Raw genomic sequence first — 26020 nt, forward strand, 5'->3', positions numbered from 1 at the left:
ACTTGTCTTAATGATGGTTTCATCTTTCAAAAGGAAGAGGAATTAGCAAAGGAAAATTGTTTTAGTCTTTTCTATCTTATTCTGGGTCTGATTCTTACTAACAAGGAGATATTAGCTCCCGGCAGAGGCAAATAATGAACACCTTTTCTGGGAGTGATTACTAGCACCAGCTCTAAGGAGAATTGGGTAAGGCTTCTTGCAGAAGATCCAGCTGAGCAGCAAGTTCCATATGTTTCTAAGCCAACTCGCCATCAGTGCTCCTGGTAGGAGTGCTAAGGGAGAGAAATCCCCTTCTTCTGCCCTTCGCCACATGGCACAAGAAATACCTTTGTTACAAAGTACAAAAAAGGCCCTTTTCCTACCCTTTACTACAAGGAAAATGTCAAAGAGCAAGTATTCCAGAACTGATGTAAAGAGCACCCAAATGCCTTTGATGAATTAAAGTAACTAGGCTCAGATGAACTATATCCTAGATAGTATAGAACAAACAACTGCTTACCCTCTGACAGTGATCCTTGGAGAATGGGAAAGATTTTTCTGGATTGGAAAAGGACATTTATTATACCAATTTTCAAACACAGGAAAAGAATAGAATCTGCAAACTGTAGGCCGGTGAGCTTGGCTTTGATTTCTGGAAAAATTTATACTGATAAAGGGATGTTTAGTGACCATACAGAAAAGGAAGCAATGATCACGAACAGCCCGCAAAGCTTCATCAAAATAGGTTACATCAGATTAACCTTATTTTATTTTTTTATATAAGTACTAGAGACATTACCCTCATGATGTTATTGGTCATCTTAGAGAATGAAGGATGAACAACAGCAATAATCTAATAGATCAGGGGAATGCAACAAATAAATGTTACTTAAACTTTGGCAGAACACTTGATGAAGTCATTTGTGCTATTCTTGTAGAAAAGATAGAGATGTGGGGGAAGATGACAATAGGATCATAGCATTATAGACATAAAACTGGAAGAGATCTTAAAAATGATTTATCTCCACTACCTCATTTTACAAACGAGGAAACAAGCCTCAGCTCAAAGAGGTTAAGCAACTTGTTCAAAGTCACACAGGTAATAAGTGGAAAATCAGGATTTGAATCTAGGTATTCTGAATTTAAATTCAATATTCTTTCCACAGTGCCACAAAAGTACAATCACGTAGATTCGGAACTAATTGAATGGTTGAACTCAAAGAGTATTCATTGATGGTTTGATGTTGACACGTAGGACCCCAGAGAACTTGTGTTTGGCCTCAAGGGGGGCTCCTGATCTCTGTCTTGCCACTGGACCGAGATGGCTCTGGAGGAGAAAGTGAGGCTGATGACTTTGCATAGCCTTCCCTCAGTTAAATCCAATTCACTTGCAAGTCATGGAATCATCTTCCTGATGTCATGGTGTTCTTCAAGAACGAGGGACAAGCAACAACAACAATATTTAGCCTCAACTTGAATAAAGGCATATTTATTTTGGATAGTGTAAAGGGAAGAGGCTTAGCCAACACACTGGGTAACAGAGCCTGAATCTGAAAAGATTTCAACAGGCTAGAACATTGGGCCAAATAATGAGATCCAATTTAATAGGGATATATCATGATTGAAGGGACAGCCTTATAGTTTGGAAGACCTTGATTCAAATGTTGCTTTTCATCCGTGATAGCTACATGACCATAGGAAAGTTGCTTAATTTCTTTGACTTCCTAGGCAACTTCATAAGACCATTAGTCACAAACTTACTTATCTATTTCAATGAAGGGAGTTTCTATGTTAGAAGTACCCCCACAGTTATAAAATCACTGGTGCAGACTCCCCAAACCCTGCATGCCAAATCTCACCCCTGGTTTAAAAAATCAGTTTCCTTAGCACAAGATGGGGAATGCGTGGTTAACCATTAATTCATTTGAAAAGATTTGTGGCTCTTAGTAGACTGGAAGCTCAATATGAGTCAACAGTATGATAAGACATCTAAGAAAGCTGATGTAATCTTAAATGGCAAAAAGAAGGGCAGCGTCCAGGGCTAGGGAGGCAATAATCCAGCTGTGCTTAGTACTGGTCAGACTGTACCTGATGAGGCAACTAGGTGCACAGTGGATGTAGCACTGGATCTAGATTCAGGAAGACTTGAGTTCAAATCTAACCTTGGACATTTATTGTGTGACTCTGAGCAAATCACTCAACTCCTGTATACCTTAGTTTCCTTACTTATAGAATGGGATAATAATAGCACCCACCTCCTAGGGTTGTTGCGAAGATAAAGTGAGATGGTATTTCTAAAGCGTTTTGCAAATTTTAAGGCTATAGAAAGGCCAATTATTATTATTATTAGTAGTATGAGTAATAATAGTAGTCGTGGTAGCAGAAGTAGTAGTTAATGGTAGTAGTAGTGGTAGTAAAATAGTAGTGGAGAAAGTACTAGTGGTGATAGCAATAGTAGCAGTAGTAGTGGTAGTAGTAATAATAGTAATAGTGGTGGTAGTAGTAGTGGTCATTGTCATTGTAGTAGTAGTAGAAGAAGAAGAAGAAGAAGGAGGAGGAGGAGGAGGAGGAGGAGGAGAAGAAGAACATTTGAAGTTTTCTGTTTAGTTTTGGACACTAAATTTTAGGAAGGGCAGAAGGAGAATGTCCCGTGGAAGGCAACAGGCCTAAAGCTCATGCTAAATTAGGGTTAGTTAAAGAGGTGTTTAGCTTGTTGAAAAGAAAGACATGATAGGTTACTTAAAAAATTTGAGGGGTTGTCCAATGAAAGATGGATTAGGCTTTTTCTGTTGTCCCTAGAGATCAGAATTTGGAACAAAATGTACAAGTTGCAAAGAGGAAAATTTAAGGTTTACATTATTTAATTCTTTGTTATCAGTCATTTCAGCTGTGTCTGACTGTTTGTGACCCCATCTGGAATTTTCTTGGCAAAGATACTGGAGAGGTTTGTCATTTCCTTCTCCATCTCATTTTACAGATGAGAAAACTGAGGCCAATAGGGTTAAGTAACATGCCTAGGGTCACACAGCGATTAAGGATCTGAGGCTGGATCTGAACTCGGAAAGGTGAATCTTGCTGACTCCACGCCTGGAGGTCTATCCACTGTGCAACCTAGCTGCCCCTACTAGCTGTGCGAACCTGAGCAAATCACTGAACATTTATCAGCCTCTGTTTCTTCATCTATAAAATGGGAATAATAACACCTACACCACAGAGCTGATAGGAAGATCAAATCAGAAAACACAGGTAAAGTACTTTGCAAACCTTTAAAGATTATTTACATGCTAACTATTAATAATTGGAACAGCTGATTGGTTTAAGATTGGTAAAGGAGTGCAAAAACGCTGTGTATTATCACTGTATTAATTTAGTTTATATGCAGAATATGTGATACAAAATGTGAGGCTAGATGAATCAAAAGCTGGAGTTAAGGTGGCCAGGAGAAATCACAACAATCTCAGATATACAGATTTTACTACTCTGATGGCAGAAAGTGAAGAGAATTAAGAAGCCTCTTGATGAAGGTGAAAGAGGAGAGTGGAAAAGCTGGCTTGAAGCTTGACATAAAAAATAAAAACTAAGATCTTGGCCACTGGTCTCATCACGTCCTGGCAAATAGAGGGAGAAGAAATGGAAGCAGGGTCAGATTTTATGTTCATGGGCTCAAAGATCACTGCAGACAGTGATTGTAACCATGAAATTAAAAGATGCATGCTCCCTAGAAGGAAAACTATGGCAAATGTAGGGAGCATGCTAAAAAGCAGAGACATCACCTTGCCAACAAAGGTCCATATAGTCAAAGCTGTGTTTTTTTCCAGTAGTAATGTATGGCTGTGAGAGTTGGACTATAAGGATAGCTGAGTGCCACAGATGATTTCAGACTGTGGTGCTGGAGAAGACTTTTAAGACTCCCTTGAACAGCAAAGAGATCAAATCAGTCAATACTTAAAGAAATTAATTCAGGGTATTCGCTGGAAGTTTGGCTGAGGCTTAAATACTTTGGCCACATAATGAGAAGATGGGATTCAGTGGGAAAGACAGTGATGTTGGGGAAGATTGAAGGCAAAAAGAAAAGGGGCCAGCCTAAGATGAGATAGATAGATAGTGTCATGAAAGCAATGAACATGAACTTGGACAGACTTTGAGAGACAGTGGAGAATAGAAGGGCATAGTATGTTCATTGGGTCACGAAGAGTCAGACAACTGAATGGCTGGACAATAACAACAAATTAATGACTGAAATAAATAGCACTTATAATTCATCAAATTATTAACTAAAATGTTGAACAAAAAAAAGCCTAAGACAGAGCCTTGTGCCTCTCCATTGGAAACTTCCTTCAAGACTGATACCAATTGATCAGTCAGCCCTGTTTCAATTTAGTTTTTTAATCACTTATGAATTTGCCCAGGTAGACTTGGGTGAATTCTTCATACTCAATTTCTTCAAGTGAAGACAGAATGACCATTTGTTCAAGTTGATTTGGAAGAGGGAATCCCCAGTCAATATGAGATTTTTAATCTTTCCATCTCCTGTTTGACCACATCTAGCTTACTTTGATTCATAGATCTCATATTCCAGGTTCTTTTGATCATTATAGCATCAGACTTCCCTTTTGTGACCAGATGTGTCCACATCTGAACTTCCTTTCAGCTTTGGCCAGCCACTTCATTAGTACTGGAACTACTTGTAGTTGTCCTCTGCTCTTCCCCTGTAGCATGTTGGACACTTCCAACCTGAGGGGCTCATCTTCTATTATCTCTTTTATCATTTTAATACTGTCCATGGGGTCTTCTTGGCAAAGATACTGGAGTGGTTTGCCATTTCCTTCTCCAGTGAATCACCTTTGGTCAGAACTTTCCACCATGACCTATCTATCTTGTATAACCCTGCACAGCATAGCTCATAGTTTTTTTGAGCTATTCAAGCCTCTCTGCCATGACAAGGCAGTAATCCACGAGGAGAGGGATTGGTCTAGATAGCTTCTAAAGTTCTTTTCAACTTTTAGAATTCGTGATTGTGTGATACTAACTTTCAGCTCACATTTCTCCACTTTGTTCACAAGAATATTATCAGAAAGATAACCTTTGTTTATAGCAGTAGCTTGAGCTACTTGTCTAGAAGGATATGTCTAAAGAGCAGATTAAATGTTCTTGCACTGGTAGTGTTATTTAATTCAAATTGGTTATTTAACTTTTCTTGCATTGATACCATGTCTACCCAACTCAGTTATAAACTCCTTGGATAGAGATTATATCTTATACTTTTTATTTCCATCAATATATTCTTCATAGCAGACATTCAAAATGGAAAGCACATTGTCCTCTTTCTCCCCTCAAAAGTACAGGAAAATCACGTACACAGAAATAGGAGAACACACAGAGAAAAATAGGAGTACTATTGATTTCATTTTCAAGCAAGAAATGTTTGTGGAAAACCTGGGTTTTCAAGGAGCTGATATATAATACCATAGTCATCTCTGGCCAGACCACATCTAAAATTCTGGTACCACATTTCAGGAAGGCTATTGATGAACTGGAGAGCACCTGGAAGAGGGCAATCAGGATGGTAGAAAAGCTGATGCCATATGAGGATTGTTGGATGAATTGAGAATGTTTTGCCTAGAGAGGAGAAGACATGGTAGGGGAACAGGGAGAATTATTGTACACTTCCAGTATTTGAAAAGCTATCATCTAGATGGGAGATTCAACTTGTCCTGCTCAGCCCCAGAGGAAAGAATTAGAACTAAGGGGTGTAAGTTGCAAAAATGAACATTTCTGTTTAACGAAGGTAAAAATCTTCCTAATAATTAGAGCTAGTAAAGAGAGAATGAACTGCTTCAGGAAATAATAGGTTCTCTCTCTTAAGAGTTTTTCAAGCAAAGGCTGAATGACTATATGTAACAACAATTTGGCTAGCAGCTGCTGTGGCTGTGTAATACCCAACAAGACCAGCAATAATTGCTGCTAGCACAGGTTCTTTTGATCTGCTTTACTAAGGAAAGTAACTTTAAGGGGTTAACAATCTCACTTTATCAAACATACATATATAACTCACTTAGTTCAGGAGGAAAAGCCAGCACCCTGAACTTCAGAGCAAATACAAATAAAAATTACAAACATCAACAGACAGACCTTGTCTGATTCAAATCACAATTCATAGTTACCAAGGAAGCATCAACATCTGGATTTACAAACCAGGGAGTCTCTTAACAATGGCTGCCCAGAGTCTCTTCAAGTCACACAACACTTCCAGTAAGTCAGAGCCCCCAGAAGAAAACCGCCAACCGCTTAGTTTATATACACATTCAGGGTCAAAGGGTGTCACAACATGCGACTCAAACCCACGTGACCTAAAAGTATCACAAACATGTGACTCAAACCAATGTGGCCCATGCAAACCAGGCTTTCCCTTGAGGTAAGGAGGTCATCAAAGACTCCTGATTTAATCAAAGAAACAAAGGCCAGACTCATCAAGGGCACTTGATTAAATAAGTGCTCCAAAAGAGAAAACAGTGAAAAAGTCCCACCTTAATTACTGATACACTATGTGTTGGGTATTTTGTAGAAGGGATTCTTTTTTTTTAATGTTGTTAATGTATTTTGTTTATTATTTTTTTATTTTTAGTTTACATCATTTGATTATACATAATTTTGAGTTCCAGATTTTCTTCCCTCCCTCCCCCCCTCCCTCTGGCATGGAGTCCCATATAGCTTCCACATACAACTTCACATTGAATTAATTTACACACTTGTCAAGTTATGGAGAGGAACTGTGATCAATGAAATGAATCATGCAAAAGAAGAAACAGCACCAAAACCCGCCCCCCCCCCAAAAAAACAAACCAAAAACAAAAGCTAAAGAGAGAAAAAGAAAAAAAAGGTGGGGAAAAGGCTAGCATGAATTGTGCCTCAATCTGCATTCATACTTCATAGTTCTTTCTCTGGATGTAGATAGCATTCTCCATCGTGAGTCTTTTGGAGTTGTCTTTGTACCTTGTGTTGCTGAGAAGAGCGAAGTCTATCAGGGTTGGATCTCACGGAATCCATATTTCTGTCGTTGTGTATAATGTTCTCCTGGCTCTGCTCTGCTCACTCAGCATTATGTCGTGTAGGTTTTTCCAGGTTGTTATGAAGTCCATATCATCCCCATTTCTTATAGCACAATAGTATTCCATTACCTTCATATACCACAGCTTGTTCATCCATTCCCCAATTGATGGGCATCCCTTTGATTTCCAATTCTTAGCTTCCACAAAAAGAGCCGCTATAAATATTTTTGTACATATGGGTCCTTTTCCCACTTGTGTGATTTCTTTGGGATACAACCCTAGAATTGGTAATGCTGGGTCAAAGGGTATGAACATTTTTATAGCCCTTTGGGCATAGTTTCAAATTGCTCTCCAAAATGGCTGGATCAGTTCACAACTCCACCAGCAATGTAACAATGTTCCAATTTTCCCACATCCTCTCCAGCATTTATCATTTTCCTGTTTTGTTATTTGAGCCAATCTGACAGGAGAGATGTAGAAGGGACTCTTATTGAAGTATGGTTTGAGATAAAGGGCTCCTGATGTCTCTCTCAACTCTGAAATTCTGTGATTCTATAATGTATAAAGAACCATTGACATATGGTCCATTGTGCTGGCACATGGAGCCCATGTTCTATGCATGTTTGCATGCCTATGTAAAGAACTATAAGAATGTGAACAGGGCTTTATCATTTGTAAGTTTTCACCTGTTTTGTTTTGTTTAGATTGTAATCTCCTAGTCAACTGTCATGGTGGTGGCTATTTAACTTTCTTATTCCAGTAGTTGGCTGGAGAGTCATAATCCTGGGAAATTCATTGCATGGTAAGTGGATAATTGTTACCATATATCATTTGCTCACATTAGAAAATGACTTTTTTGTTTGTTTTGGTTCAAGTTAAATATAACCGTGTCACAAAGCAGTTCTAGCTTTTTCTTCATTTATGCTTTTAAAGTGTTCTTAGCTTGGTTGACTCATAAATTTCACAATCTCATATAATACAGAACTGTGGGTTATTAACAAGGTCCTACTATATGTCATATGAACAGAAGAAAGTACATGAGAAAGGGAGGTCAAAAGATACTTTGGCCATTAATGCAACCATTACCAAAGTACAAAGATGCAAACTTTTCTGTAAAACACTCACCCTAAAGTAAAATATGTGAATTCTAACTAATAAAATTATTTTCTATCTAACTAATAAAAATTATTAAATGCTTTACATTTCTGAACTCTTTGCATTCAAGGACATTGAAGTATTAAATGTTAATTCACCCAAGGTCTGCCCGCCCCGCTGCATTGATGAATGGAACGCATTCAGTGTGGCTATACCCACAGATACCCATCAAAGTTCTATTTGTTCATGGGCCCTTAATAGTATTTGGACTTTTAGGAGCCATATGAAAAAAATATGGAGAAGAACAAAGGTAAATAGTCCCAAACAGTGTGGAAACATTTTAAATATTAGAAAAACTGAATATTTATACTTCCAAGTCAGATTGTTGATGTTTATGATTTTTTGTCTGGAGGGGTTAAAAAGAAAATAGGTCAGGTCAGAAATGGGAGACAGGCAAGAAGTTGGTGGTGAATTAAAAGCAAAGATTATTTACTTGTCAAGTGTTCTTTTTAATGAACTTCTAGTTTTCTCTAACTTTGCTTGTTGTTCCTTCAGTTCTGTACTCTCCTGTTCAGTCATTTCCTGTCGTGTCTAATTCTGTGACTCCATTTGGAGTTTTCTTGGCAAAAATGCCAGAGTGGTTTGCCATTTCCTTATCCATTTCATTTGACAGATGAGGAAACTGAGGCAAAAGGGTTTTAAGTGAGTTGCCTAGAGTCACGCAGCTAGTAAGTGTCTGAGAACAGTTTTGAACTCAGGAAGATGAGTCTTCCTGAGTCCAGGTCTGGCACACTACCCACTGTGCCACCAAGCTGTCCTCTGTACTCTCTTGCCCTCCTACATCCCTTCCCAAACAAATATCTGTACTTCCTTTGGCCTCATGGTATTCTCTGAAGTGTCTTGAAACCTGTCTTTCACCAAACAAATAGGAAATAAAAAATAGAAATTCATCAAAGACATTATCTCAAGATTATTAAGAATGATCAAGAGACAACATGGTTCTATGCCATCATGGCAATGGCAACGTCTACTGGGGTTTAATAAATTGACTATGGCAGGATTTGGCAAACTACAGCCTGAGGACCAAATTCCACTGGGAGCTAAGAATGGTTTTTACAGAAAAAAATTATTTCATGTAAAAATATAAAGAACATTCTTAGCCAGACATATAAAAAACAGGCCCCCAAAGTTTGCCGACCCCTAGAATATGATATGACAGGGTCAAAGAATGATGCGGATTGCCATGTGAGTAAACTATCGCAATACCTATCAAATGGGAAGATTGCTGAAACATACTTCTGTTCTACCTGCGATATAGAAAAAAGACATATGGATTTTCTTTCAAAATAAATTTACTCCAAATCATGCTATAAATTGAAGAGGACAGTGGTGGAAGCTCTGGCTTCAGGAAAAACTTACTGGGTTATGATGAGAGCCAAGGGGCACAGAAACTCAGCTCAGGTCAATGAATATTTATCAAGTGCCTGCTTTGTGTGAAGCCCTGTGCTTGTACTTGAAGGGTGAAGATCAAAGAAAGGGCAGAGATGAAAGTAATAAAACTGAGGTCAGAAAGGAAGAGAGTCAGCAAGTAAAGGGAGGCAAACATGATAATGTAACCAAGGCCCAGAATCTTGGGAGCGTGTGTCCTGATAATTACAATAATAAGGTTTGCAAAGACAAATATCTCATTGCATCCTCACAACAACCCTGGGAGGTAGATGCTATTATTATGACCACTTTACAAATGAGAAAACTGAAACAGAGAAGGTAAGTGGCTTTTTCAGGGTAAAGCAGCTAGTGTTTGAGGTAGGATTTGAATTCAGGTCTCCCAGACTCTAGCACCTTATTCACTTTGCTACCTAACTCCCTCACTGAAATTTCTGACTCAGGTCCCCATCCCTGGTACCATCAGAGCCTGGCATGTACCTAGGGCTCTATAACAGGAAAAAAGCCTTCAGATCCTGTGCAAACATTCAGCCTAACAATTCATCAAATATTAGATAGGCTATATGTAAGACAAGGGGCAGCTAGGTGTTGCAGTGGATAGAATGCCAGCCTAGGAGTCAGGAAGACTCATCTTTCTGAGGTAAAATCTGGCCTTAGACACTTGCTAGCTCTGTAATCTTGAGCAAGTCACTTGACACTGTCTGCCTCAGTTTCCCCACCTGTAAAATGGGTTGGCAGAAGGAAATGGCAAACCACTCTGGTATCTTTGCCAAGACCACCCCAAATGGGGTCATGAAGAGTTGACTGCGACTGAAAAACAACTGAACACCACCAACAACAAAAATACGTAACACCAAATTCACAAAGCAGAAAGGACCTTACCCCAGCCCATATATGATAAAAAGAACTTCTCTCCACAATACTTTTCCACCTTCCTCAGAAATCTAGAATGCTACACAGGAGGTGAGACTCTTCCTGTAGGGAAAAGCACTAAGCATCACCAGAGAGTACAGCAACCTCTCCTTCCAGCAAACCCCACCTTCCCAGTGACTGACCTCATACTCAAGATTTGTCATACAACTCTGGTTAGCATCCTCTAAAAGGAAAAATAAATTGAGAATCCACAGACAGCCCTGTTCAGCCCTGGCATAGACCACAGAGCTCACGGTCCCAGCGAAGGGTAACATCTCAATTTGGTCATCTGTGTTTTGCCTCTGGGTTCTTACTAATCCTTGATTCCTACTTCTGCTTGGTCAAGGAACTCCTCAGGTTGAGCTAATGATTTTAAATTTTCCAGAAATGTCTCCATTTCTCCCCAAGAGGTTTGGCATAGGAATTTCATCTTTTCCTAGGAATTCCTCTGGTTCAGAAAGTTTGATGCAGGAAATCTTCTGCTTTCTCAGGAATTCCTCCATTATCCTTCATTTACAACTATATGCAAGGAGCTTCTCACCACTCCACTACTGCCTCACCCTTTGCCATATCTGGGTACAGTTCTGTGGAAGGACCATGAGGATCTGTAAGCTTCTCCTATGAATCTATGTGTGTTCAACTGGCTTATCACCTCACTCTGGTTCTCTCAATCTCCGAATCTACCTCCCTCGTTTAAAGGCAAATTCCATGTATGACTTAATTACTCATCCTTAAAATATGTTATTAGAGAAGACATTTATACTTGATATAAGGGCAAGCATATCTGAAATCCTGTGCGACAAGCATTTATTTAAAAGCCTATCACATGTAAGGCATTGGGCCAGGTGCTGGATCTCCAAAGATGAAACAAAAAGTAGACCCATCATCCTAATCCAGAAAAAATCTCACCTTATTATATTTAATCTTGAATTTAGATTTTATCTGTATGAGGTCATTCAATCATATCAATCTGTTCATTTTCCTGGGATCATTTTTTCATGTTGGAAATATGAGATACTACTAGACATTAGCATGTCTAACCTACATAGTCCAACTTGGTAGACCAAGTCAGAGATTTCTCCATTGTTTGTAAAATATGGAAAAGCAGTGCGGCGGCATGTAAGTGGGGGAGGGACAAGGAGTAGAACAGAGTTTGAATGATAGCAATAATAAGCATATATTTCCACAAATCTAGTAAAAATGATAGTAGAAAAAGCTGACCTTTGCATAGCATTCAACAGTTTGCAAATTGCCTTACTTATATGATCTCATTTGGTTCTCACTAGAACTTTATGAGGTAGGCACTACGAGTAGTATTATTTTCATTTTACAGATGAGGAAACTGAGGCTCAGAGGGTTAAGAGATTTACCATTGGTCACCCAACTAGTAAATGTGAAAAGTAGGATTCAAACCCTTCTTCACTCCAAATTCAGAAGTTTTTTGTTTTCCCCAATATAACTTATATTATCAAAATTTTTAATGTGTTTTGAAGATGACTTTCTGAAATTTTGAGAGCACTATTAGAATCATTATTAGAATCTACATCATTTCTGTATCATCACATAAAAGAATCAGAATAGTAGTCAAATACATAGCTGACTCTACATTCGTTATTATGGAGTTACATGGATTATTGAAAATAAACATGATAAAAAATTTAAAACTTAATTTTAGCCATAAGCTTCAGTGCCTTTTCCCCCATTTTTTTAACCACATCTACTGAGAAAATTTTATGATTAGAATTTCATCTTTTCTCCTGTTCCCAAATGTTCTCTAGTGTAGGTGTTAATGAGTAATAAAATGCATCCCCCCAAAAAAAACCTAAAAGGGAAAAGGAAAGGAGTATATATAATCCACATGTTTTAGAATTGAGTTTTGAATAATTTATAGAAGTATATTTTACTGGAAATATTTAGCAGAAGTTTTCTAAAGAGAAGGGCAGTTTGATCTTTTGGGACATTCTAAAAGGGTTTTATTTTAAAATCTAGTAAAAAAAATACCTATACCTAGGTATACCTAGCTCCGACATGTGAAACAGTACAGAAGAGCATAGCTCTAAAAATAAATGTTTGCTAATATAAAAAGGAGCTAGTAGAGAAAATTACTTCAATGGAAACTAGATTCTAATGGATTTAATGATATTAAGAAAGCAAGGCACCAAAATTTATAAACAAATCTAATTACCAAATGGAAAACATGGGTTCATTGTGACAACCATATTGGAAACAAGTAAATCTGTGTCTGGACAAGCCAAATGGACGATAGAACTCAGAGAAATGGCAAATTTGTCAGTGTAGAGAGTTAATTTGGATAATTCATTTCCCAAACCCATTCCCCTCCCCACCTTATACTATTGCTTTTTCTTTGGAGGGAGACAGGTCTGAGACCTCTAGATGATTGCTCCATCATTTACTCCTCCTCTAAGGCTGAGTAGATAAACTATCTTTTTTTTCCAGCACCCTTCAATCTAGTCAAATTGTCCCTTTTTCTGTTCCTCATGCACAACACTGCATTTCTCATTTACCTCTATACTGGCCATTCCCAGTGCAATGGCTGGAATGTACTCCCTTTCTCAATTTTGTCTCACTGAGTCCCTGTCTTCCTTCCAGATTCAGTCCAGGCACCGCCTTCTGTAAAGGAGCAGCTAGGCAGTTTAGTAGGTATGTTGTTGCATGTGGAAGAGTCAGGAAGAACAAAATTTGAATCCCGCCTCAGCTACTACGTAGCTTTATGACCCTGGGCAAAGTTATTTTAGCTGTAAGCCTCAATTTCCATAGAGATAATAATAATCAGGTTAATAATAATAACACAGGGTTGTTGTGAGAATCAAATGAGATAATATATAGAAAGCTTTGCAAACCTTACTTAAAGTGCTATATCAATGTTAGCCATGATGATGATGATGATGATGATCGTTATCTTTCCTGATCTCTCCATCTGCCATCCCTTACTACCTTGTATTTATTTATATTCATTCTTTTTATAAATTTATTCTGAATTTACTTATATATAGCCTAGCGGATAGAGTGCTGGACTTGGAACCCAGAAAATCTGGATTCAAATCTCTCCTCTGACACTAGTTACTTGTGTAAACCTGGGAGAGTCACTTAAACTTCTTCTAAGCCTCAATTTCTTTACCTATAAAATGAGGGAGTTGAATAAGATTACCTCTAAAATTTCTTCCAGCTTTAAATCTATGACCCTTTCCTCCTATAATTGTAAATGCACACATTGTTGCCATGAGAACACAAGAATCTTGAGAGTTGGGATGGTGTAATCTTTGTATTATATCTATAGCACCTAGCACAAGGAGTGGCACATAACAAGCCCTTAACAAATGCTTATCGATTGATAGATACAATCTAAGAACCTTACCGATGCCTGATAAATTTATATATGTAAAGGCATATAATATTATAAGAACCTGAGCTGCTCAGCAATATAGGTACTAAGTAGCTTCATGATAATAAATTATGTAATTAGTAGTGTATCAACTCTTCAGGCCATTAGTTTATCATTTTCTAATATTAAAGAGAATTTATAATTAACTGAGCTCCTGTAAAAAAGAAATCTAGAAAATAAGAGAAAGTGTTCAAATAATTTCAATCTATGCATTAAAGATCAGCTAGTTCACATATCCATGCTTGTTTTCAGAAATAGGTTGAATATATTTTAAGGAAATGTAAACCTGCAAACTTTGTGCAATTAATTATCAATAGGAGAATAGGAATAAAAAAGTATTCATTAAGTACTATGTGCTAGGTACTATAATAAGGTCAAGAGATGCAAATCCAAAAATGAAAAACTTCCTGACTTAAAGGAGCTTATATTCTTTTATTTTAATTTTTTAAATTAAGATTTTTATTTTTAATTTACAACACTCAGTTCTGCATGATTTTGAGTTCCAGATATTGTTCCTTCCCCTCCCCCCATCTGCCCCAGATGGCATGGAATCCAATATATCTTCTACATATAACTTCGCATTAAACTTACTTACACAATAGTCAAGTTGTAAAGAATTATGACCAATGGGATGAATCATGAGAAAGAAGAGAGAAAACCAAAAAAAAGAACAAAAACAAAAGAGAAAAACAAAAGGAGAGCGCATAGTTCTTTCTCTGGATGTAGGTAGCTCTCTCCATACCAGTCCTTTAGAGTTGTCTTTAAACCTTGTTTTGCTGAGAAGAGCCAAGTCTATCAAGGTCAGTCATCACGGAATCAATATATCTGTGGTTGTGTATAATGTTCTCCTAATTCTGAGGAGCTTATATTCTAATAGGGAAAAGTCAACATATATAGAGAAATGACCAGGATGTTTTAGTCTGGGATGGTTAGTAGAACAATAGGGTACTCAACTGACAAGGCCCTTCCAGAAGCAATGATAATGTTTATTTGATTATATTTTCCAGAGCAGAAAGCACAGCAAATGAAAAAAAAAATGTCTGAGAGCAGAATTAGGTCCGAGGGCTGCTAGATATATAGTCAGGTCTCACCAAGCAAACCACATCGGCCTGGCTCTACTATGGCATTTCCAAAGCTCTTTCATGGTGAGGTCTCTGAGTCTGGTCAGAAGATGTAGTAGCAGTGACAATAGCTTAGAAAATACCTTAGTTAAAAAGTGCGGTTGGGTCTTGGGGCTCACTTAGTTAAAATGAGGTTTTGTCAATCAGGACAGCTTCAAAAGTGATATAGCTAGAAGGTATTTAGAGGCCATCTAGTTCAACCCTCTCATTTTAGTCAGTCATTTAACATTTATTAAGTGCTTACTGCATGCCAAGCATGTGCTAAGTGCTGGGGCCACAAAGAGAGCTGTAAGACAGTCTCTGACACAAGCAACTCACAATCTAATGGGTTTTAAAGATGAGGAAACAGGCCCAGAGAAGGGAAGGATATTGTTCAAGGTTCCACAGGTAGTGATCAATAAAGTGAGAAAAATCATGCAGCAAAGGAGTCAAGATTTGAACTTAATTTGTTGGTTTTTTTGGTTCCAAATCCCACAGCTCTTTCCATCACATCACTTAGTCCACCAAATTGTGACTTATTCACAGCAAATCTTGATTTTTGTTTCTTGGACATCTGCTCTGTATGTTGTCTTTTGTTAACATCATCACTACTTCTATTTATTTACTCCCTACAAGGTGTGAATCAGAAAGGAAGCTAGATTATAGAGAAGGCAGTTATATTTAATAAGGGACTCGACATCAGTCAAGGAGGTGACTTGTCAAATCTCAGCTTCGGGTAAGGGAGTAGACAGGCCACATTATAAAGGAGCCAGGAAACTTTTTGGCTTCTGTGTTTTTGGTTATTTTTTTTTTTTTTTGCCTCACCAAGACTACATACACCCTGAAGTCTCCTGGCACTCCATCGTACTAAGCAATCTGCAATGAGTGTTGGGTTTTGGGCCTAAGGGCTCAGTCTCTCTATTTACCAATTTGTAGCATGGCATTTTATAACTGATGACACTGGGCTGAGACCATGGTAGCTCTTGAATTTTGAAATGTCCTTGTTTCATTTATAAGAAATATGAACATTCAAACAGAATTGATCAATTAATCAATATTTATTAAATACCTCCTGTGTTCTAGGTACTGTGATAAGGATTGATTCTAAATAAAATGCTGTCACATTTTACATATACATATATTCACACATAGCATATATGATTGTTTATTCTTTCAGGAAAGTAAAACAAAGACACACAATGTCTCATAGGTTAAAAATTGATTAAAAGGCAAAACTTTCAAATTACTGCTTTTCCCTTTGTTTTTTACACAGTCTTTTGTCCTTAAAAGCTATTATGAAAACCTTAATATTTCATCTGTGCAATCATACTTTGGTTTCCTAGAAGTTTTAAATCTTATGATTGATATTCATGTACCTTTTCAAAGAAAGTAAACAAATAGCAGTAATATATAAAATTGATATGTCCAAAACAAAACTTATAATCTCATCCTCCCAACCTGCTCCAGCCCTCTCCCACTTCCTAACTGCTCTATGTCCATCAATGGTGCCACTATCCTTTTAGTACCGTGGGCTCGAATCTTTGAAATTGACTTTTACCTTTTGTTGACTTTTATTCTTCTTGCTTTAAGTTTTAGTGATACATTTTTCATATAAATTATTGCATCTTGAGAGAGTGTCATCCCACCCACACCTCCATAGTACACTGTCTTATAACAAAGAAAAACCACTGAACAAAATTTTTGCAGCGACCACATGTGACAACATGTGCAACATTCAGAACTAGCACTAATGAGAGATAAAGAAAGTGTATTTCATCATCTTTTCTCCGCGATTAAGGTAGTCATTCGTTCCTTCACCTACCAGTCATCTATACAAGCATGTATAAGACATTGTGCTAGGTGCTAAGAGGGATGGAAAGATGAATAAGAAGTCATTTTCCTCATCACCATAATAAGAGATAAACCCTGTTTTCCCGGAATCCTTACCCTTGCCCTCACCAGACTCCTGGGCATTTGAGTAACAACATGTGACTTGTGAAAGCTACTATCTGTACACAAAGATAGATAGCAGAGGGGGTTGGCAAGTGTTCTGGGATGGAGGAAGAGCGTAGATACCCAGGGATAGGGCAATGAAGGCAGTTATAGGCATATGACTAGGATTGATTACCATCAGTTGATAGTATGTGCTTCCTTATCTCCCAGTTGTAGCTATTTCAAGCCTTTAAGAGATAAACATACATTTAAGATCTGATTTAGCAGCTTGTTTTCTCTCACATGAAAACTACTTGAGAGGTAATGAGCAGGGATATTTGGTAAGCACCTTGTTTTTGTTTGGACCTGGGAATCTGGTCTCAGATTAGGCTGAGAAATTGTTGATGAGAGTTAGATTCAGTCTAGGTTAGTCTTGAGACTGGACCTCTGAGGACTTCCCATCTTTGTTCCATCCATACTATACAGATGGAAAAAGCACAGGTCTTATGGTCACACTCTAGGAAGAGAAATAAAGGGCAGCCAAGTGGTGCAGTGGATAGAGCACTGGGCCTCCCTGGAGTCAGGAAGACTTGAGTTCAAATCCAGCCTCAGACACTTAGCAGATGTGTCACCCTGGGCAAGTCACTTAGCCCTGTTTGCGTTAGTTTCCTCATCTACGAAATGATCTGGAGAAGGAAATGGCAAAGCACTCCAGTATCTTGCCAAGAAAACTCCAAATGAAGTCACAGAGTTGGACATGACTAAAAAACAACAAAAGGAGAAATAAAACAAATAGATAATGAAACAAAGAATAGCTGTTAAGTGTAATGAGAGGGAGACAGAAGTCTTTGGATAATAGTAGGAGGGATAAATTAAGTCTTAGTATTGAATGTTTCTTAAGTAAATTCTTATTAAAACAATTTTTCTCATCAATAAACAAATAGGAAATTCATTGAGATGCCAAGTTAGTCATATATATGTGTACACACACACACACATATATATATACATATACATATATACACACATGTGTACATATATACAGATACAGATAGATAGAGGAAAGCAAATAAGAATGCCACAAAAAGTAGGACTAGGTGTCTGTGAATGAGAGGTACAAAGTGAAATATGTCTGCGAGGACAAAATCAAAAGGGAGAGATTGCAATAAAAGTTTGTTTAAATGACCTGTTTTATGATTCCATTTTTGTGACTTTGAATTTGAATACAAACTCTTTAAGCATTACCTTTTCAAGACTTTCTACAATCCCTATTTCAATCTTGCTTTCCTGACTTATATCTTGTGCTTCCCTCTATTACTCACCATTTCCTAAACATGGCCCTTTTTTCTCCCAACTTCATATCCTTCTTTCTACTTTACCTTATTCCTAGAATACCCTCTTTCTCCCTTCCCACTACCTCCTTCCTCTGTCAAAATCCTACCCATCCTTTTAAGACTTGTCATGGAGACTACCTCCTTCTTGGGGACTTTACAGATCACCTCTACACCTCATCTCTCCCATAACCTCCCAACTAGAAGTAATCTGTCCCTCCTCTAAATTATTAGAGTACTTTGGACCTGTTTGTGGTACTTACTACATTATACTTATTTCTCTGACAACCTTCCCTTTAAAGTTATAATTTATTTGAGGCGAAGAACCATCTTTTAAAATTAATTTTTGTATTCCTCAAAGTATCCACTAAAATACATTGCACATATTAGGCATTCAATATATACCTGTGGAATTAAGACTTTTAAAAATGAATAGAAAAGATACCTATGAAATTTCCTAGTGAATTAGCAATTTAACAGAGAATACCTTTCAACAAACCGGTAAGAAGTAATCAGCTTGGATAGTAAGTGATGCTTATTTTTGTTAAAATGTGTGTATTCTTATAGCTTTTGGATCAGTTAAAAAATCTGTGAACTTCTAGGAGGTATGCTAGGCATTGGTAAAATATTTACCTGTTTGGTAATATTTCTTTCTTTGTGCTTTTTATGATGTTTTACTGCTTCTGTGTCTGCAAAATAAAAAAAAATGAATCAAACTTTAAGAGCATTTTTTTTATAAATTCTTAGCAGGTAACCATATTGTTATAAAAAACATACTTTCTAGAACACATCCAGAAACCAAGAATAACTATAGCTAAAAAATAAATTCCAATTAGTAAATACTAATTTATTGTGAGGCAATTTCTTCCTTTGAAATAAAACTTGGCACTCAGAATAGTCTTAATCCTTTAATCTTGCATTCTAAAACAGAATTAATAGCAGGACAGATTACTAAGAATAATAGGACCAATTCCGTCAATTGAATTTTTTTAGGGCAGAGATGAAATAATTGAGATCAATGCAATTTATGGAGCATTAAAATATAGAATTGGGAGTACAAACTTTTATCCTTATAGACTCACCTGTGTTCTGAAGACACAACATTAAGTAACTTAATCTTAGAAATATACAATATTTGTGAATAAATCAGACTTTTGACTTTGAGAAAATCTACAAGTTATAAGAAATAAAGACATCCCATTAGTAAAAATATGTTTTGTCATTTTATTTCTGAACGGTGGTTGAGATACTTTGACATAGATTTTTAGGAAAAATTCTACTTTAAAAATAGCTTTTCTATTCTCAGCAATACAATGATCCAAGACAATCCCAAAGGACTAATTATGAAGCACACTATCCACCTCCAGAGAAAGAACTGATATTGATTGAATACAGATTGAAGCCTAGTATTTTTTTACTTTCTTTCATTTTTTCTTTTATTCAAGTCTTCCTGTATAAAATGACTAGTATGGAAATGTTTTACATAATTGCATATGTATAACCTATATTCGATTGCTTACTCTCTTAGGGAAGAAGGGAAGAAGGGATAGAATTTGGAACTCAAAACTTTTTTTTTTTAAATAATTTATTTATTTAACATATTTGGTTTTCAGCATTGATTTTCACAACAGTTTGAATTACAAATTTTCTGCCCATTTCTACCCTCCCCCCCACTCCAAGATGGCATATATTCTGGTTGCCCTGTTCCCCAGTCAGCCCTCCCCTCTATCACCTCCCTCCCCTCTCATCCCCTTTTCCCTTCCATTCTTGTAGGGCAAGATAAATTTCTACACCCCATTGCCTATGTATCTTATTTTTTAGTTTCTTGCAAAAACTTTTTTTTTGTTTTTGAACATCTGTTTTTAAAACTTTGAGTTCCAAATTCTCTCCCCTCTTCCCTTCCCACCCACCCTCCCTAAGAAGTCGAGCACTTCAACCTAGGCCACACATGTATCATTATGTATAACCCTTCCACAATACTCATGTTGTGAAAGGCTAACTACATTTTGCTCCTTCCCAACCCATCCCACTTTATTGAATTTTCTCCCTTGACCCTGTCCCCTTTCCAAAGTGTTTGTTTTGATTACCTCCACCCCCATCTGCCCTCCCCTCCATCATCCCCCCCCTTTTATTTATTTTTTTTTTATCTTCCTCCCTCTTCTTTCCTGTGGGGTAAGATACCCAACTGAGTATGTATGGTATTCCCTCCTCAGGCCGAATCTGATGAGAGCAAGGTTCACTCATACCCCCCTCACCTGCCCTTTCCCCTCCTCCCACAGAACTGCTTCCTCTTGCCACCTTTATGCGAGATAATCCACCCCATTCTATCTCTCCCTATCTCCCTCTCTCAGTATGTTGCTCTCTCATCCCTTAATTTCATTTTATTTCTTTTACATGTCTTCCCTTCATCTTCAACTCACCCTGTGTCTGTTCTCTCTCTTTTACATATGTATATATGTATATACACATATAAAAACACACACATATATATATACACACATATATACACATGCATACATATACACATAGATACATACATACATACACATTCACTTATATATATACATAAACACATATATATATATATGCATATTCCCTTCAACTACTCTAATACTGAGGTTTCATGAATCAGAGACATCATCTTTCCATGTAGGAATGTAAACAAAACAGTTCAACTTTAGTAAGTCCCTTGCAATTTCTGTTTCTTGATTACCTTTTCATGCTTCTCTTGATTCTTGTGTTTGAAAGTCAAATTTTCTATTCAGTTCTGGTCTTTTCACTGAGAAAGCTTGAAAGTCCTCTATTTTATTGAAAATCCATATTTTGCCTTGGAACATGATACTCAGTTTTGCTGGGTAGGTGATTCTAGGTTTTAATCCTAGCTCCATTGACCTCCGGAATATCGCATTCCAAGCCCTTCGATCTCTTAATGTAGAAGCTGCCAGATCTTGGGTTATTCTGATTGGGTTTCCACAATACTCAAATTGTTTCTTTCTGGCTGCTTGCAATATTTTCTCCTTGATCTGGGAGCTCTGGAATTTGGTGACAATATTCCTAGGAGATTTCTTTTTGGGATCTATTTGAGGAGGTGATCGATGGATTCTTTCAATTTCTATTTTGCCCTGTGGCTCTAGAATATCAGGGCAGTTCTCCTTGACAATTTCTTGAAAGATGGTATCTAGGCTCTTTTTTTGATCATGGCTTTCAGGTAGTCCAATAATTTTTAAATTATCTCTCCTGGATCTATTTTCCAGGTCAGTGGTTTTTCCAAGGAGATATTTCACATTGTCTTCCATTTTTTCATTCCTTTGGTTCTGTTTTATAATATCCTGATTTCTCATAAAGTCACTAGCTTCCACTTGCTCCAATCTAATTTTTAAAGTAGTATTTTCTTCAGTGGTCTTTTGGACCTCCTTTTCCATTTGGCTAATTCTGCCTTTCAAGGCATTCTTCTCCTCATTGGCTTTTTGGAGCTCTTTTGCCATTTGAGTTAGTCTGTTTTTTAAGGTGTTGTTTTCTTCAGCATATTTTTCAGTATTTTTTTGGGTCTCCTTTAGCAAGTCATTGACTTGTTTTTCATGGTTTTCTCGCATCCTTCTCATTTCTCTTCCCAATTTTTCCTCTACTTCTCTAACTTGCTTTTCCAACTCCTTTTTGAGCTCTTCCATGGCCTGGGACCAATTCCTGTTTTTCTTGGAGGTTTCTGTTGTAAGCTCTTTGACTTTATTAATTTCTTCTGTCTGTATATTTTGGTCTTCTTTGTCAGCAAAGAAAGAATGCAAAGTCTGAGACTGAATCTCGGTGCGTTTTCGCTGCCTGGCCATGTTCCCAGCCAACTAACTTGACCCTTGAGTTTTTTAGTGGGGTACGACTGCTTGTAGATTACTAAGTTCTATGTTCCACGTTTGGGGGGGAGGTGCCAGCTCTGCCACCCCAGCACTGCTCCTTCCCCAGCCCCCAACCCGAACTGGGCTCAGATCTTCGGCAGGCTGTGCACCCCTGCTCTGATCCGCCACTTAATTCCTCCCACCGGGTGGGCCTGGAGCCGGAAGTAACAACAGCTGTGGCTGCCCCACCTCCGCTGCCCCCGGGGCTGGAAGCCGAACCTCGAACTCCTACTCCCGCAGCTTTTCCCACTAACCTTCTCCGCAGTCTTTGGTGTTTGTGGGTTGAGAAGTCTCGTAACTGCCGCAGCTCACATATTCAGGGCGCTAGGGCCCCCTCCGCCCGGCTTCCGGTCTTGATGGTCCACGCCACTCAGGCTGGGCTCCGCTCCACTCCGTTCCCAGCTCCCAGCTCCGTGCGGACAGACCTCACCCAGAGACCATCCAGGCTGTCCTGGGCTGGAGCCCTGCTTCCCTCTGCTGTTTTGTGGGTTCAGCCGTTCTAGAATTGGTTCAGAGCCATTTTTTATAAGTTTTTGGAGGGTCTCCGTAGGGAGCTCACATTATTCTCTGCTTACCAGCCGCCATCTTGGGAACTCAAAACTTTAAATAAAATGTTTTTAAAAATTGGAGGGGGATACATAAAATTTCTGCTATATCACATCATATAAACTCTGCTATATTATTTAATGAAAAATTAATTACATGCAATATTATTTTATTCAAACACTATGACACTAATTTCCTGAGCAGATATTCACATTTGTGACACTCAAATTTTATATTATCTAATTCTCTTCCATTCTTTTCTCTTCTCTTCTCTTCTTTCCTCTTTCTCCTCTCTTGTCCTCTCTTTCCCTCTCCTCTTCTCTCATCTCCTCCCTTTTCTTCTCCTCTCCTCTCTTCTCTTTCCATATTATATACTATTATATTTTTTTTTCTAAATGCAATTTATTTATTTAACATATTTGGTTTTCAGCATTGATTTTCACAACATTTTGAATTACAAATTTTCTCCCCGTTTCTACCCTCCCCCGCACTCCAAGATGGCTTATATTCTGGTTGCCCTGTTCCCCAGTCAGCCCTCCCCTCTTTCACCCCCCCTCCCCTCTCATCCCCTTTTCCCTTCCTTTCTTGTAGGGCAAGATAAATTTCTACCCCCCATTGCCTGTGTATCTTATTTTTTAGTTGCATACAAAAACTTTTTTTGTTTTTGAACATCTGATTTTAAAACTTTGAGTTCCAAATTCTCTTCCCTCTTCCCTTCCCACCCACCCTCCCTAAGAAGTTGAGCAATTCAACCTAGGCCACACATGTATTATTATGTATAATCCTTCCACAATACTCATGTTGTGAAAGGCTAACTACATTTTGCTCCTTCCCAACCCATCCCGCTTTATTGAATTTTCTCCCTTGACCCTGTCCCCTTTCCAAAGTGTTTGTTTTGATTACCTCCACCCCCATCTGCCCTCCCCTCCATCATCCCCCCCCTTTTATTTTTTTTTATCCTCCTCCCTCTTCTTTCCTGTGGGGTAAGATACCCAACTGAGTATGTATGGTATTCCCCCTCGGGCCAAATCTGATGAGAGCAAGGTTCACTCATTCCCCCCTCACCTGCCCTCTCCCCTCCCCCCATAGAACTGCTTCCTCTTGCCACCTTTATGGGAGATAATCCACCCCATTCTATCTCTCCCTATCTCCCTCTCTCAGTATGTTACTCTCTCATCCCTTAATTTCATTTTATTTCTTTTAGATATCTTCCCTTCATCTTCAACTCACCCTGTGTCTGCTCTCTCTCTTTTACATATATATATATATATATAAACACATATATATATATACACATACATACACATACATACATATACACATAGATACATACATACATACACATTCACTTATATATATACATAAACATATATATATACATATATATATATATATGCATATTCCCTTCAACTACCCTAATACTGAGGTCTCATGAATCATAGACATCATCTTTCCATGTAGGAATGTAAACAAAACAGTTCAACTTTAGTAAGTCCCTTGCAATTTCTGTTTCTTGATTACCTTTTCATGCTTCTCTTGATTCTTGTGTTTGAAAGTCAAATTTTCTATTCAGTTCTGGTCTTTTCACTGAGAAAGCTTGAAAGTCCTCTATTTTATTGAAACTCCATATTTTGCCTTGGAACATGATACTCAGTTTTGCTGGGTAGGTGATTCTAGGTTTTAATCCTAGCTCCATTGACCTCCGGAATATCGCATTCCAAGCCCTTCGATCTCTTAATGTAGAAGCTGCCAGATCTTGGGTTATTCTGATTGGGTTTCCACAATACTCAAATTGTTTCTTTCTGGCTGCTTGCAGTATTTTCTCCTTGATCTGGGAGCTCTGGAATTTGGCAACAATATTCCTAGGAGATTTCTTTTTGGGATCTATTTGAGGAGGCGATCGATGGATTCTTTCAATTTCTATTTTGCCCTGTGGCTCTAGAATATCAGGGCAGTTCTCCTTGATAATTTCCTGAAAGATGGCATCTAGGCTCTTTTTTTGATCATGGCTTTCAGGTAGTCCAATAATTTTTAAATGATCTCTCCTGGATCTATTTTCCAGGTCAGTGGTTTTTCCAAGGAGATATTTCACATTGTCTTCCATTTTTTCATTCCTCTGGTTCTGTTTTATAATATCCTGATTTCTCATAAAGTCACTAGCTTCCACTTGCTCCAATCTAATTTTTAAAGTAGTATTTTCTTCAGTGGTCTTTTGGACCTCCTTTTCCATTTGGCTAATTCTGCCTTTCAAGGCATTCTTCTCCTCATTGGCTTTTTGGAGCTCTTTTGCCATTTGAGTTAGTCTGTTTCTTAAGGTGTTGTTTTCTTCAGTGTATTTTTCAGTATTTTTTTGGGTCTCCTTTAGCAAGTCATTGACTTGTTTTTCATGGTTTTCTCGCATCCTTCTCATTTCTCTTCCCAATTTTTCCTCTACTTCTCCAACTTGCTTTTCCAAATCCTTTTTGAGTTCTTCTATGGCCTGGGGCCAGTTCATGTTTTTCTTGGAGGCTTTGGTTGTAGGCTCTATGACTTTGTTGTCTTCTTTAGGCTGTATGTTTTGGTCTTCTTTGTCAGCAAAGAAAGAATCCAAAGTCTGAGACTGAATCTGGGCGCGTTTTCGCTGCCTGGCCATATTCCCAACCAATTAACTTGACCCTTGAGTTTTTCAGTGGGGTATGACTGCTTGTAGAATAACGAGTTCTATGTTCTACGTTTGGGGGGGAGGTGCCAGCTCTGTCAGAGCCGCACTCCTCCTTCCCCAAGGACCCCCAGTCCAGACTGGGCTCAGATCTTCAGCAGGCTGTTGCACTCCTGCTCTGATCAGCCACTTAATTCCTCCCACCAGGTGGGCCTGGAGCCAAAAGTAACAACAGCTGTAGCTGCCCCACCTCCGCTGCCCCCGGGGCTGGAAGCCGAACCGCAAACTCCTTCCACTCCCGCAGCTTTTCCCACTAACCTTCTCCGCAGTCTTTGGTGTTTGTGGGTCGAGGGGTCTGGTAACTGCCGCAGCTCACATATTCAGGGCGCTAGGGCCCCCTCCGCCCAGCTTCTGGTCTGGATCGTCCACGCTGCTCAGGCTGGGCTCTGCTCCACTCTGTTCGCAGCTCCCAGCTCCCAGCTCCCAGCTCCGTGTGGAATAGACCTCACCCAGAGACCATCCAGGCTGTCCTGGGCTGGAGCCCTGCTTCCCTCTGCTGTTCTGTGGGTTCTGCCGTTCTAGAATTGGTTCAGAGCCATTTTTATAGGTTTTTGGAGGGACTCGGGTATGGAGCTCACTCTAGTCCATGCTTACCAGCCGCCATCTTGGCTCCGCCCCTATACTATTATATTTTACATTATC

At 38.4% G+C, this 26020-nt stretch overlaps 1 protein-coding gene across 2 annotated transcripts in view; it reads right to left on the reverse strand.

Annotated features, from left to right (window-relative positions):
* SEL1L2 (SEL1L2 adaptor subunit of ERAD E3 ligase) overlaps positions 1 to 26020 on the reverse strand; it is a 185121-nt gene that overhangs the window by 134190 nt on the left and 24911 nt on the right. For both annotated transcript variants that reach the window (XM_036751561.1, XM_036751560.1), the window contains exon 2: positions 18881 to 18936. In XM_036751561.1, coding sequence (XP_036607456.1) covers positions 18881 to 18936 — 56 coding nt within the window. The remainder of the gene's footprint in view (positions 1 to 18880; positions 18937 to 26020) is intronic.

Source organism: Trichosurus vulpecula, chromosome 3 (assembly GCF_011100635.1).
Source record: "Trichosurus vulpecula isolate mTriVul1 chromosome 3, mTriVul1.pri, whole genome shotgun sequence".
Lineage (NCBI taxonomy): Eukaryota > Metazoa > Chordata > Mammalia > Diprotodontia > Phalangeridae > Trichosurus > Trichosurus vulpecula.